Raw genomic sequence first — 15029 nt, forward strand, 5'->3', positions numbered from 1 at the left:
TGGGGACTGAGGGAACAGGAAGGCAGAACCCTTCCTGACTCTAAACCAGGAGTGAGCTGACTCTAAACCATCCTCAAGGACTTGGAACATCTCATCACCAGACCATGGGAGCTCAGAGGCTGTTCTGGTCTCTAGGCAGCTGGGTTCTTGATACCTCTAGGTTCTGTAGAGAGGAGCCCTGTTGCTCAGGGACATAGCTGAAAACATGTTTGTGGCCCACTGGCCACAATGGCATTCATTGTGACACAGGGAAGCTCTCATTAGCTTCCCTGTGCTAATGAGAGCAGACAGGTGCTGGGGGCAGACAGGTGCTGGATAGACTGACTCCTGCAGCCTCCAGAGGGAGGGTCATGCAGAAGCAGCTTCTCTCTACTACGGCAGGGTTTTTCATAAAGGAGCTTTATTCCTGGGACACATTCAAAGATGGAGAAATAAATCCTAGAAAAAAATCCAACTAGATTTAACTGCTGACGAGGTCTCAAGCCTCAAAAGCCTTTACATCAAACACAGAAGATTCTGTATTCTTAGATATTAATATACAAACATTAACACCTCATCATATAGTACAGCCTCGTACATAGTGAACATGCTTCATACTTAGCACATACATAATAAATACATGTGTGTACAGACAATGCCAAAGACAATGTACCCACTCTTCCCTCACTGGGATCACTCTCTACAGATCAGAACCCAAGGACAGAGAATGTGGACTTTTCTTCCTACCCAAGAAACAATATGACCATAAAGCTCTAATGACTAAGTGACCAAATCCCTCTACACATGGTCACCCCATTCTCAGTAACTCTTTCCAACCTGTAAAAGTTACAATCAAGACTGGTGACCTCAGTTGGGCATAGTGGTGTACACCTGTAGTCCTAGCTCTTAGGAAGGGGAGGGAGGAGGAGACCAGCCTCAGCTACATAGTGAGATCCTGGCGAGGGGTTGCAGGGGTGCAGGGTGGGGAACAGAATGGACCTTAGCAGCCCTACAACTAGTAAAAGTTAAAACAGAATTTCTTTATTCTTCCCAGAATAGTGGCTCTTATCTATAACCCTAGTCTAGCACTCAGGAGGCTGAGGGAGAAGGATTTCCAAGAGTTCCAGCCCAGCCTGGGCTACAGAGTGAGACACTGTCTCAAAATAAACGAGGAAAGGAAGGAAAAAGGTAGACATTAGCAATCTGCCATAAAGGCAGCCTTCCTGACTACCTGTATCTCCATCACTCTACCTTCCTGGCTACCTGTATCTCCATCACTCTACCTCCACAGCTCAGATCTTCCCAAGAGCCACAGGTATCAACATTATTCCTATATTTGAGTATCCAGGGGATCCTCTCCTTGGATTTAGTCCTAAAGGAAAACATTCAGTAGTAACTGTCAACCTTGCTTAGTCAGTATTCTGTCCATAAACAAGTTCTTGATAAACTAAGAACTAGTACTTTTGATGTCGGAATAAATATCTAAAACTTTATGTGGTGATACATGCCTAAAATAGTAGTACTTAGGAGATTTAGGCAGGAAGATCAGAAATTCAAGGTCATCTTAGGCTACATAGTGAGTTAAAGCCAGCCTAGGATAAATTATACCCAATCCATGTAGTAGTAGTAGTAGTAGTAGTAGTAGTAGTAATAGTAGTAGTAGTAAACTACTACTCCAGTTTGGAGCATCCAATGAATGCTCCAGTTCTTAATCTGGTCCAGTTATAAATTGGCAGCCTCGGAGCTGGTAAGATGGCTTAGCAGGTAAAGGCATTTGCTGCTAAACCTGACCACATGAGTTCAATCCCCAGGTTCCAACTGCTGGAAGGAAATAACCAACCCCCGCAAGTTGTCCTCTGACCTCCACACTCACGCCATAGCGAGCATCTGCCCCCACCACACACACACACACACACACACACACACGCTAATAAAAGCCAGAAGCCTCTCCTCACTTGTTACTGGTGGAGCCCACATGAAGTAGTCTTCTGACTGGGTCCTCCATTCTGGTGCAGCTTAGTATCACCTGAGAAGCTCCAAGATGGATCCTGCCTGGGCTCCACAGCAAGCTGTTCTGAGGCTGTTGGCCTGGAGAGGAACTCCACCATTGACATCTTTTCAAAAGTCTTTTGAAAAAAACATTGACAACTCCAGTGGCTATAAAATGTAGCCATGGTTGAAAAATGCTGCTCTAACCAGATTTCACATCGGTTCTGACTGTGCATGCCACGCTGGCCTCGAACTCATAGCAATCCTCCTTTCTTTAGCCTCATGAGTGTTGGGATCCCAGGTGTGAACCGCCACACCCAACAAATAGGTATAGTGATTGATAATATAATAAGAGATATAATAACATATACATCCATGACTTCATTTCACTAAAAAGTTCATAGGCAGTTATTAACTAGCTGAAATTGAAAAAGCAGCATATTGAAGATAACATTTAAGATCAACTTTTAAAGCACTCTACTTTTAAATGCTATTCTCTTAAAATGCAAATTGAGATTGACAACTACATTTTTATAATCTTTCTCTCTCTCTCTTCTGTGTGAGACGCCCAACCAGAAAGTCAAAATCTAAGAATATTTATCAAGGGCTGGAGAGATGGCTCAGTGGTTAAAAGCACTGACTGCTCTTCTAAAGGTCCTGAGTTCAAATTCCAGCAATGACATGATGGCTCACAACCATCTGTAATGAGATTGAATGCCCTCTTTGGGGGTGTTTGAAGACAGCTACAGTGTGCTTACCTATAAGAAATAAGAATATTTATTATCAGGGTCAGAATTTTTTTTCTATGCTTGATAAATCTCCCATCCTTGTCTCTGGAAAGCTATGCCCAGGAACATCCAACACAACTTCACAGGCTATGCACTGAGTAACTTGGAGAGTGCTGTGGCTAGTGTAAGGGCTTGTTTGTTGTTTGCTTGCTTGCTTATTTGCTTGTTGAGTGATGAACCATTTAGTTGAGCTGTCTCTTGAGGAAAACCACCAGCTGTCACTCTCCATTCAACATTTCCAATGAGCCATAAAAACCTCTTGTTACTTGGAGGTCATGAACTCTGATTTAGGCCAAAACTGGATAAGACCTACTCAAAGTGATCTAATCCTAATGTGTCAAGATTAGATGCCGAAGTGAAGTGGTCATTTGCAAGCCTTTCTCCCTCAGGCTTTACTAGGAGGCCCAAAGTTTTATCTATCCCAAGTCAGAGATGTTGCTTGAGGGCCTTGCTCAAGAGGCAAACAGCGCCAGTGACTCTGCATAAGTGCATAAGTTCTTAGGGATGAGAGCATAAAGGGTAACAAGATGCTCACAGTCCAGGAACCAGGTCTCCCTTCCTCCTGGGACAGACACTCAGCTTCCCTTTTCATTTCTGTCTCTTCTCCATCTCTTCCGATCTGTCTCCCAAACTTGCCAATGTGGGTGTAGCAGCTATTCCTGGTTGTCAACTTGACTATATCTGGGATGAACTACAATCCAGAATTGGAAGGCTCACTTGTGGCCCTAATCTGGAGGCTGAGAGATACAAGTGTCCGACCTGAATCTTGGCATGGAGATCTTGAGGCATAGTGGCTATGAATCCCAGAAGATTAAGAGGGCAAGCCCCTGTTTGCCTGCCTGCCAGCAGAATAAGAGTGTCCATATCACTACACCATGAGAGTCATAACTGGAAAAGGGGGTCCACAGCATCCAATCTCACCAAATATTGGTCCCCTCGTTCCCTCTCTTATTCCATAGAGGCTGCCATTACCCAGAGCCAACCCTGCCGACACCTGCTCCCACCTTGTCCAGAGCACCCTAGAACAGTGGTTCTCAACTCTCCTAGTACTGAGACCCTTTAATACAGTCCCTCATGTTGTGGTGACCCCCAACCCTAAAATTATTTTCATTGCTACTTCATGACTTTAATTTTGCTACTGTTATGAACTGTAATGTAAATCTCTGGTGTGCAGGATATCTGATTTGTTACCCCCGTGAAAGGATTGTTCAACCTCCCAATAGGCTCATGACCCACAGGTTTAGAAACACTGCCTTAGAAGAACCCAGCTACCTCTTAGTCCTAATAACCAACAGATGTCCCAAATACAAGGTAGAGCTATGCAATCAGGTTCAGAATGGCTCTTGCAAGAAGAGGCAGAGGTGCTCAAGTGCTTCTGAGCAAACCGTGTATGGGACACTACACTCCCCCATTGCTGTTACTATACGTTTTAAACTCACTTGACATGTCTAATGTGCCCGGTACTATACAATTCTCAGGACTGTGACTCTTTCTCATCTTGGTATCCAGACTTGAAAGAATTCTCAAGCGTCATACATACCCTGGCCAAACACAAAAGGAAAATACCACAACTTCTCACATTCCTGGCCAGACTAGAACCCTCTCTAAGCTTCTGGGACAACCAGAAGCCACCTGCCCTGGCCTCCACCAGACCTCTTCCTTTACTGCCCTTTGTGTCAAGGTTGGGCCAAGGGCCCCAGAGTTAATGTCTGGCTTTTTTTCCTCTGAGGCCACCCCATCCCTGCTCTATACAACTGCTTTAGCGCCTCCATTTGCTTAACCCCCTGCCCTAGTGCTTCCGGTCTCCCATAATGAAGCTAATGGACAAAAGAGGACACAGTTAGCTTTCCTGAAGCTGGAGAGCTGCCCCCAGCTTCCACCCTGCCGACTGACCTGACCTATTGCTGCTACTGCTGCTGCTGGGAATCCTGGTGCATGCTGGGAAACCAAGTGCATGCCGGGATTTCAGTCAGTTCCTCCATGCATTTTGGGGTTGCTTGGAACTGTGAGTTTCTAATCCATGCCATGTGCTTCTTGAAATGAAGCTAAGAACTTCATGAGAAGAGAAGAGATGCCAGCGATATGGAGAAGAGGAGCAGCACAGATTGAGCAAGGTACCTAAGAATCAGGGATGCTCAGGACACAAACTGCATGGACTTGGCCAAGAAGACCCAGAGGAAAGTGCATTGCTATCTAACATAGAACTGATGTAAAAGTCTAGATTGCTGTTATGGTCAGCAATATCTAAGTCCTAAGATGAATTAAAGTCCTATGCTGAAACCAAGGCTCCGGCTAATCCTAAGGAGACCACCCATTAGCATACCATTGAATTCTGGATCTCAAGCAAGCATAATTGCATGTTCTAAGAATTAGCCTCCTCCGGGTTGGAGATGCAGCTGTGACAGAGTGCTCGCCTAAAATGTACAAAGCCCTGGTTTGATTCCCAGTACCATATAAACCAGGCGTGATGGTGCACACCTGTAATCTCAGAACTCAGGAAGTAGAAGCAGGAGAATCAGAAGTTCAAGATTGGCTATGCAGCAAGTTTAAGGGCAGCTCTGGAGTTATAAACATGAAGACAGCAGAAGCCCTACTCCCCCCGCCCCCAACCCCAGGCCTCCTGGCTTCCCAGAAAGGTGCAGAAAGACAAGTCTGAGAGATTCAGTTCTCACTGTGGCTAACTGTTAATAAGTTAAGGCAAAAGCTGATGACTTACTAATTTGAGTCTTGCAAAGAGGCTCATCCAAAAAGAACGCCTTGGAAGCAGAGGAACAGAAATGAGAAAGAGCCCACCTCAGACAAAGAGGCCTGGGCACCCAACTGAATCCCAGAGTACATTCACGGAAGACCTAGCTAGTCATGGCCAGCACTTAGCCAGCTTCCCATGCTTGGCCAGATGCCCATCTAGAAAGTAGAACTCATTGAAGATGCTCACCTGAGGCTCTAAGCTGGAAGGAGATCACAAGGGAAAATGTTGGGCAAGGTTTTGTTCTCCACCCCCCTTCCCCCCCAAAATGACTCAGGCTTCATTTTCACAAATACCCTTGAATCTTATTTACTGAAAACAAAGACACTATCTACAACCTGGAAATTCTAATTAGTTTCATGCAAAGATCCCATGTGGCCATTTTCTTATGGTTCTATGAACCCCTCAGACCACTTCTAGATGGCTCATTTGGAATATGGTTTTGCATGCTTTCCCTTTTCTCACAACTATAGAGGAAACCAGGAGAAGCAAGACTTCTAATCAAGCTTTAAGAATTTCATTTCCAATTTCTTTGCCTACTATGGTGGCCATGGCCAATTCAGATGTCCAGCTTCTTGAAAATTATTCAAGAATTATTAAGAGAAGGTATCTTGAAGCAACCCTATTCTCAGGCTCTCAAAAGGCATTTGGCTTCAGAAGCACCAGATCTCTCCAACACAGAAAGAAAATGGCTTCAAGGCTCCAAGATTGCCCATCAAGAATCACACACATCCAAGGAAAACTGTCTGGCTCTTTGGTTCAACAGTCCAAGATGTTGGCACCAATGGCGGCAGCAGCAGCAGCAGCAACAGTTCTCAGGAGATCCAGCCAGGCCCCTCCCAGCCTCTGGAGAGCAGCAGGGCTGGCCACCCATGATGAAGCCGTGGTGCTCATGAATTGCCAGCAGAGGTCCTAATGGTGGCCCTTGGTTTCTTGCAGACATTGATGAGTGCCTCTCAAGCCCTTGTCTGAATGGAGCCACCTGCGTGGATGCCTTGGACACTTTCACATGCTTATGCCTTCCGAGCTACAGAGGGGACCTGTGTGAGATCGGTACGGCCGTCTCGGCTTCAGCTAACGTTACTAACTGCTGAACTCCTACTCCCTCACCCTTTCCTTCTAACCACAGGTTCCAGGCCTGGGCTGGGGCCCACAGGTCTACCTGGAGAGCCATTCTGGGGACACAACTGAGAAGCCTGCCCCCTACCCCTGATTTTAACTCTTGTTCTTGCTCTTTCCCCTTGGAAGCCTTGAAATGTTGGCTGATCTGACAGCAGGAGACATGTATACTTTGGGAAGTAGAGCTCGGGGAACCTGGCAAACACTAACCTTTTCCAGGGCTTGCAGACTTGCTGTTGGGACCACAGAGCTCAGTGCATGCATCCTACTAGAACGACACAGCATCCGTCCTGAAGAAAATTATGGGTAGGCTCAGTGGGTTCTCGCTCTACTGATTGATGGCCACCGATCTTCTCAGCATGATCATGGGCACTGTCTTGCTGTGTTCTCTGTGGGAGTCTCATGTCCTTTCCATGACCTTCAGAAGCCACGATACCATGCTAACCAAGCTGTCCTCCTCTCCCGGCATGAGGGCTGTGGCTGGTCAACCGGAGAGGATTTAGGTCATCAGTATGCTCCAATCGTGCATGAACAGGGACTGTGCATGCCATCCTCTCTCCATCACACCACAATGGCTGCCTTCCCAATGCTACACTGGTCCATTCTTTCTTGCTTGCTCCCTCGTACAAAGCAAAAGGTTAGCCTGGCAGAGCAGTCTTGTTGCATGCAAGGTTGCAGGGGCTGAGTTTCCTCTGATGGGCCTTGTCAACACCTCTGCTTCTGCCTCTGTGGGACAGGAGCCCTAGGAGGGACCAGGCTGATACTCTCTGATGGTGCTTTGTAAGCCCTTGCCAGCCTCTCTGGCCTCAGGCATTCCCAAGGCAGAAAAGGAAGCCTGAGCCATTAGGATGCTGGTAGCAATGGCTTGTAGAAAGCTGGAAGTGTGCATGGGCTCAAACCCCTTTTCAACAAATTCTTGTTAGAGAAACTTCCAGAAAGTAGCTGAAACTCCTGGTAAATCTCACTTTGAGTCTAAACAGTATGAGGAGGTAATAAGAATTACACATTCCTTGCATGCACGGCCAAGGGTACAGCCAGTGGAGGAACTTAGGGCTTCTGTAGTAAGGCTGGGACTCTCATCTTCCCTGCAGCCTCCTGCCTTCTATCTACACCCCACGAAGTCAGGTGCATGAGGTCTCAGCTAGGCAGGAATAGAGAGTACAAGGATTTCCCCTCCAAGATGCCACATGGGAGAAAGGTCTGGAACACCCACACAGACAACAGCTCTGGAACTCATCTGGGAAAGGGAGCCTCTGCTGTAACAGGGGCCGGGTTCAACGGGAACCAGGTTCCACAGGGGCCAGGCTATGCATCCTTATAGACTAAGAAAGTGGTTCCAGGGCCTCTCTCCTGAGCCCTAGGCCTGAGTGCCCAGCAAGACAAGGCACTGTCCCAACCTGAATGCAATGCCTCATGAGATCTTGTGCCTTGTCTCAGGTATCACTGCTTTTTCCAGCCTTTTTGGAAGTCTGTTCACTGTCTCTACTGGCATGGTCCTCCTAACCATGCCCAGCTCCTTCCCTCCCTGACCCTACTCGCCCAGCTCAGCCCTCAGGTTCTGAGGTGGCACAAGCCCTGGCCCACAGGCCCAGGACAGCATCTGTGTCTCAATGCTGAGCATCCTCTGAGGCCTCCTTGGCCTCTTTCCAGATGTTTATCTTGTCCCTTGAGGAAGGCACTGGTATGAAGGGAGACACTCTTCCTCCTGGCCTCTACTCTGCCTCTTGATTCTCCAACAGCCAACCTTCTGCTCCCCCTCTTTCCCTTTCCAGCCTTTCCAAGCACCCACTCCTTAGCCCAAGGAAGACTCCTTTCCCTCAGGGAAACTCCCTGTCCTTCTGGGAACAGCCAGACGTTTGAAACCCCCTAGTTTGAAAGCTGCCACTCATCCTGAGATATCTGTGGCAGCTCCCTGAGCTCCAGGGCCCTCCCTTCCGTATGGAGGCTCCAAGCAAAGAAGGAAAAAGAGATGGATTTAGAGTTCCCTCTGTCCAGTACAGACAGATGCTCTCAGAGGAGAGAGTCCTGACAAGAGACTTCTTTCCAGACCTGAGGTAGCAACCCTTCCACCAGGCGCAACCTACAATATCCAGTTAGCTCACAATCTCCTCTTCTGATCCTGATGAGCTGGATCCAAGATGTCCCCTCCTCTGTCCCTAGAGACCACTCCAAGACTACAAACCAGGCCCTCCTCCAGCACACAGCATCTGTTTCAGATGAGGCCATGGTGGGGCTCTGCTGGAGCCAGCTCAGGGACCTGGGGCAGAAACACTTGCCCAGCATGCCTGAAGTCCCGGATTTCATTCCAGCACTGTACGAAACAATTAGAATTAAACTAATAATATAACAGCAGAAACCAGCTCAGATCCACAGCCTAAAGCTTGGTCTTCTCTTGGCCTCCCAAGAGAGTTATTCTTGAGGGTCTCTGGCCTCACACAAGATTCTGTGGGGAAGAGGGTACCAGCCCCACCATGCCCATCCTCTTCTCTGACCTCCCCCTAATACCTATAGCTCCTTTTCCCAGAATCCCTCAAAGACTCGGAACTATGTTTTGCCTTAAATTTCAAAACCTCCCATCAGACTGTCCCTTTGTTCCCCAGCCTGCTGGACCCTGCCAGCCCTCCACCCACCCACCCCCAACCCCCATGAATCCATCCATAGGAGGAAATCTTAGGAGCCAAAATGCTGTCTTGGAGAAAGAAAAGATCCTTTCCCAGGTGGCATGCACATGGAGGCTTCCAAAAGTCAGATGTTCCTGGCTTCCTACTTGAGCCTCTCTCTAGCTGAGCCTGTTGCTTCCCTCCAAGGCACAGCATTTAAGGTAGATTAAACTGAGAAGTCCATGCCACAAGACCCAGGGCACAGCAAACTAAGCATAGAAGTCCATGCCACAAGATTGGCAGTGACCACACTCCCAATTGGCTTCGCCCCCTGTTCAAGTCCCTGACCTGTGTTGCAGACCAGGAGCAATGTGAGGAGGGGTGGACCAAGTTCCAGGGCCACTGTTACCGCCACTTTCCTGACCGTGAGACCTGGGTGGATGCGGAGAGACGGTGTCGGGAGCAGCAGTCACATCTGAGCAGCATTGTCACTCCTGAAGAACAAGAGTTCGTCAACAGTGAGTGTGACAGGGGCTGAGGGATAGATACAGCAGTGAGAGAAAACAGCCTTGCCGGTCAGAAATGAGCAGACTGGAGATCAGGGTTATAGCTCAGTGGTCAGCACGTACCTGTGTGTACAAGGTCCAGAACGGCAGGGAGGAAAGGAGGGAGGGAGACAGAGCCAGAGAAAGAGGATGCAGGTTGGGTACACTGCAGGGCAGGGAGCTGGAAGAAGGTCAAATGTTCCCACAGTTTCCTCAGAGAAGACACAGGTCACAGCTGACTCAGGGCAGACCCTGCCAGTCAGAGTCATCCCAAGTTAACCCTGTAGCTATCTCCTGCCTATACCAGCCTGAAGAGATGTTCCAACATATACCACAAACATGCATGCCCTGAGACCCCTGCAAGGGCCTTAGAAGCCAGTGGCATGCTGCTTGGAGCCACTTGCCTCCATCCTCCCTCTCCATGAGTTCCAGCCCCTAGACAGTGCGGGGTACCCAACATCAAGTGTAAGCCTATCTTCCCATTCCAGAAAATGCCCAAGACTACCAGTGGATCGGTCTGAATGACAGGACTATCGAAGGAGACTTCCGCTGGTCTGATGGACACTCCCTGGTGAGTTCCCAGAGATTAAGGAGTGGGAGAAAGGCATGCATTGAGACAGATGCAAACTCACTAAGACAAAACTCACTTAAAGACAGCATGCATTGAGACGGATGCAAACTCGCTAAGCAGATGCTATCAAACAAGCACAAGCAGGAACCCTATAGGGAAGGAGTTGTGTCTCTTTCCTGTGTCTCTGGAGGCTGGCCTGGGGATGGATAGATTTCATGAGGGAAGGCACAAGATGGGTGAAGGAGCCAAAAGGAGATAAAGGTGTGACAGCAAGCCACCATGAAAAGTATATGACATTTAAGTTTCGTATGTGCAAAGGACTAGTGTCTATTCAAAGCATAAAATACAGAGATCACATAGATAGTGTGAGCAGTCAGCTACAGGTCAATGAAAAGCTGAACCCTACCGGGGAATGAATCCTTGGGGGTTATGAGCTCCTGAAAAAGAACCAGAGTCAGGCTATGTAACCAGGTGCCTAATCTAGGATCCACAGCATCCAGGATGACCCTGATCAGATCAGATTCCCAGCAGCCTTTTCGGGTGCCTTACAACCCAGATATTAGGTGAAAGGAAAAAGGAAATGGGGGAGCTGATTGGGAAGAAAGTGGGGTGGTGGAGACAAGCCATACTGCTTCAGCATTACCCTTACCCATACCCTTACCATTTTGCTTCTCCTGACCACAGCAATTTGAGAAGTGGCGTCCAAACCAGCCCGACAACTTCTTTGCCACAGGAGAGGACTGTGTGGTGATGATCTGGCATGAGAGGGGCGAATGGAACGACGTCCCCTGCAATTACCAGCTGCCCTTCACGTGTAAAAAGGGCACGGGTAAGAGAGGCTCGAGAGGAGGTCCAGGGGAGGAATAAGACCTCCAGCTGCCAGGGAGCTGCTCGCTATGTGGCCTGAGGGAGTTCTCCTGTCTCCTTGCTACTGGGGGTTATAGGAGCATCCTCAAGAAGTACATAGGTACTGATGTGAGAGTCTCTCATGACATCAGCATCACAGGGCCAATGGCAAGAACAAGATGACTCCTGGGGATCTTTCACAGGGACAAAGAGGAGATGAGAGTCATCTAGAGGATAGGATCCTCACCACCATGCATATGTTAGTCCCTTGGATGTCAGCAACCCATAATGGCCCCTGGGTGGACCACCCTTTCTTTGGGGCTCCGAAATTGCTAATCACAGAGTCAAAGCTGTCAGGCCTGGATGCTTCAATTTTAAGACTGTGGGCATCATAGTGCTTAGAGAACCTGATCTGGTGCTCCTGTGTCCTCAGGCTGCCTTTGGGCCCCACTTTCCCTGGTTTTAGACATTTTCATAAAGAAGTCACAGGTGTCTTGCTGGACTGCCCTCTTTCCTCATCCTCTCCCCTTTTTACCTTCTCCCCATTGTTCAAGGCCACCTTTATATTCCCTTCCTGCCTCCCAGTGCCACCAAGGAATCTGGATGTTAGAACTGAGTAGCTCAGGATTCTTAGCCCTGCATTTTTCCCAACAGACCAGGCTCAGCACCGAGTAGCATAGCCTAATCCCTCTCTCATCATACCGTGGGCTCTGGGATAAACTTGTCTCTGCCTACATGGGCCATCACAGAAGATCTCATGAGAGCCCTTCCTAAAAGGCATTTGTCCCTCAGTGGCCTGTGGAGAACCCCCAGTGGTGGAGCATGCGAGAACCCTCGGGCAGAAGAAGAATCGCTATGAGATCAGCTCCCTAGTGCGGTACCAGTGTACGGAGGGCTTTGTCCAGCGCCATGTGCCCACCATCCGGTGCCAGCCCAGTGGGCACTGGGAAGAGCCTAGAATCACCTGCACAGACCGTGAGCATTGTCCCCCTGATCCCTCGCCTGGCACAGAGTCGGGTTCCACCAACAGGGCCTTCTCGCTCTTCCCCAGAGCATAGTGGGAGCTGGCACTGTTCTGTAGGTGCCAAACCATGCTAGAGGCTAAGCCACACAGGGATGGTACTGAGGGTCTCTCCATCAAAAGAACACTGGTCCCACCACAGGGAATGCTGCTGTTCTCTGACAGGAGATAAGAAAGCTGGTAGCCTGGGCTGAGACTGTCTCCTGAGCCTAAGGCAGTTTTATGAGAAATCCAACCCAGGGAACCAGGCTGGGAACAGCTTTGGGTTGCATTCCAAAGGCCGCAGTGCACAGGGAGGGAAGGCTGTCCTGTCCACGCGGGAAGGCTGCACAGAGCCTAAGCATGGCCCTACCTCCTCCCCTCTCACTGTTTATCTCCCATCTCCCTTTCACTGCAGCCAACACCTACAAGCATAGGCTACAGAAGCGGAGCTTGAGACCTACACGGAGGAGCCGCCCCAGCATGGCCCACTGAGAGGAGCTTCCATAATGTGCCCAGGATGCTGAGCCCAGAGGCCAGCCAGGCTGACCGTGCATCCCACCCACATGGTGTCTTCTTGTCGCTTTTTGTCATATAAGGAATCCATTAAAGAAGGGAAAAAAACCCACATTGTGTGTGCCCCACTCCCAATATCACCCAAACTGCATCTAATTTATCCCCCTTCCCCCCCCCAAAAAAAAAATGCCAAAGCAAATTCACTGTAACCCATGGACTGAGTTTAGAGACATTTCTTTGATTTCCCACCGTGCCTTTCCAGGGACCAGTGCAGGGACAGGGTGAGAAGTAAAGGGTTAAATTAAATAAAGAGGATTATTTTTTGTTGTTGTTTCCTGGCTTTACCCAAGAACAGTACAATGCTTGGTGACTTCTGCCTCCAGGGAGAGGTAGGGGGGCAGAGGAGGAGCTGGAAGGAGACAGGGCCAGGGAGGGAGGAGTAGGACGGGCGGAGAACTTATAAGAGGCAAACTACAGCTTAGTGTGTTGGACAAAAGGAATCAAGGCCTGTGCCATCTATGAGGGAAGGAGCCTGGGGCAGGGACAGGCTGGCCGGATGGAAGGAAAGTTGCCTTCCCTCCAGGGCCCTCTCCTAGGGAACTTTCATCTGGGTCAACCACCCTAGTAGGTGTCACTTCTCGGCTGGACTGGGTAGGGGCACTTCCTTCCCAGGGATGCTCCGCCCGTCCCCTTCCCTCTCCCCACCCCGGGACGGTGCAGGCACCAGTGTTCCGTGCACCTATTTATATTTTTGAAAACTAAAGATTATGATAATTATAATAATAAAGACATTGGAAGAGATCTATTTCTTTTCTTTTCCTTTTTTTTTTTTTAAATTCTATTCTACGTCTTATTTAAGCAAAAGGTGACAATGATCTGGGACCTCTATGCAGTCATACTTTGATCACATGACTCCAAAATGGTGTGTGAGTCCTGTGTGTTCAGTAACAGCTAGTCGGAATAGCACTACATTTGATGGATGCTGTCTCGGTCCCTGAGTGTGTGTGAATACAGCGTGTTTGTGTGAACACATATGACCTACTTGTGTGTGTATATGCCTGAGTGTGTTTGTCCTCATGTCATTCCATAGTTTGGAGTGCAGGTTTGCAGGTGAGCGCCCTGGAAACTTAATGAGGCATGATGTCTCAGTGAGCTGAGACAGGAGCATGGAAAGCTTGAGGCCAGCCTGGGCTACATAGTAGGACTCTGTCTCAAAACAACAAAAGAAGTACTCAAGAGAGACTAGATGCACCAGGCTTGGTGGCATAGCCTGTAATCACCTGGGTGGTGAGATAGCCTGAATACTTACGTAGTGGGCAAGTGCCTGATTAACAGATACGTAAGACCTTAGGTTCGATCTCCACTAGCAAAATGGGGTGCCTGAAGGGCTGGGATAACATACTGGAGTGAGGCAGGGGAACTTGAATTTCTTATAAATTCCCAGGGGCTGATAGTCATATGTGATGGTGCACACATGTAGTCCCAGCACTGGGGGACAAGAGGATTGGAGTCTAAGGCCATCCTCAACTATACAGAAAGCTCAAGACCAGCTCAGGTTATGTGAGACTGTCTCAATCCCTGCCCCTCTCCCTTCCCCCAAAAGGGAACCTACTTAGGGGGCTGGAGAGATGGCTAAGGGCTTAAGAGGGCTTGCTGCTCTTGCAGAGCACCTATGTCAGGTGGCTCACAACAACCTGTAAGTAATTCTAGTTCCAGGGGATCCAGTGCCCTTTCTGGTCCCTGCAGGCTTCTGTACACACTTGCCTGTACACACAAATACATGCACGCTCCCACGTGCGCGCACACACACACAGACACAGACACACAGACACACACACCGAGAGAGAGAGAGAGAGAGAGAGAGAGAGAGAGAGAGAGAGAGAGAGAGATACATATACATACACAAAGAGACACACACATACATGCACATACACACATACATTTAAAAGAAAAGAAAAACTGACTAAACACCTGATTGGGTTTGTTGTTGTTGTTTTGTTTTGGGGTTTTTTTTGGGGGGGTGGTTTTTTGGGTTTTTGAAATAGGGTTTCTCTGTGTAGTCTGGCTGTCCTGGAACTCACTCTGTAGACTAGGCTGGCCTGGAACTCAGAAATCTGCCTGCCTCTGCCTCCCAAGTGCTGGGATTAAAGGCGTGTGCCACCACTGCCTGCCTAACACCTGATTGTTAAGCACCAGAAGACATCCGGATGAAATACAAGTCTGGTTCCCCGAGGCATTGTTAGGGTGAGGAACAAAGACACTTCATGGGTCCTCAGCCTCTGAGACCCTCTAGAAAGCACGGGAGCCCCTGTTTCACAAAAGGCACCTCT

At 48.7% G+C, this 15029-nt stretch overlaps 1 protein-coding gene across 2 annotated transcripts in view; it reads left to right on the top strand.

Annotated features, from left to right (window-relative positions):
- Nucleotides 1-13504, top strand: part of Acan (aggrecan) — a 64960-nt gene extending 51456 nt beyond the window's left edge. Inside the window, exons 14-19 of one of the 2 annotated variants that reach the window (XM_031384339.1) lie at nucleotides 6442-6555; nucleotides 9581-9739; nucleotides 10255-10337; nucleotides 11022-11166; nucleotides 11976-12158; nucleotides 12602-13504. In XM_031384339.1, the coding sequence (XP_031240199.1) occupies nucleotides 6442-6555; nucleotides 9581-9739; nucleotides 10255-10337; nucleotides 11022-11166; nucleotides 11976-12158; nucleotides 12602-12678 (761 nt within the window). In that variant the 3' untranslated portion in view covers nucleotides 12679-13504. The remainder of the gene's footprint in view (nucleotides 1-6441; nucleotides 6556-9580; nucleotides 9740-10254; nucleotides 10338-11021; nucleotides 11167-11975; nucleotides 12159-12601) is intronic. The other variant, XM_031384340.1, reaches the window with a different exon arrangement.
- Nucleotides 13505-15029: the final 1525 nt, after the last annotated feature.

Source organism: Mastomys coucha, unplaced genomic scaffold (genome assembly GCF_008632895.1).
Source record: "Mastomys coucha isolate ucsf_1 unplaced genomic scaffold, UCSF_Mcou_1 pScaffold21, whole genome shotgun sequence".
NCBI classification, from domain to species: domain Eukaryota; kingdom Metazoa; phylum Chordata; class Mammalia; order Rodentia; family Muridae; genus Mastomys; species Mastomys coucha.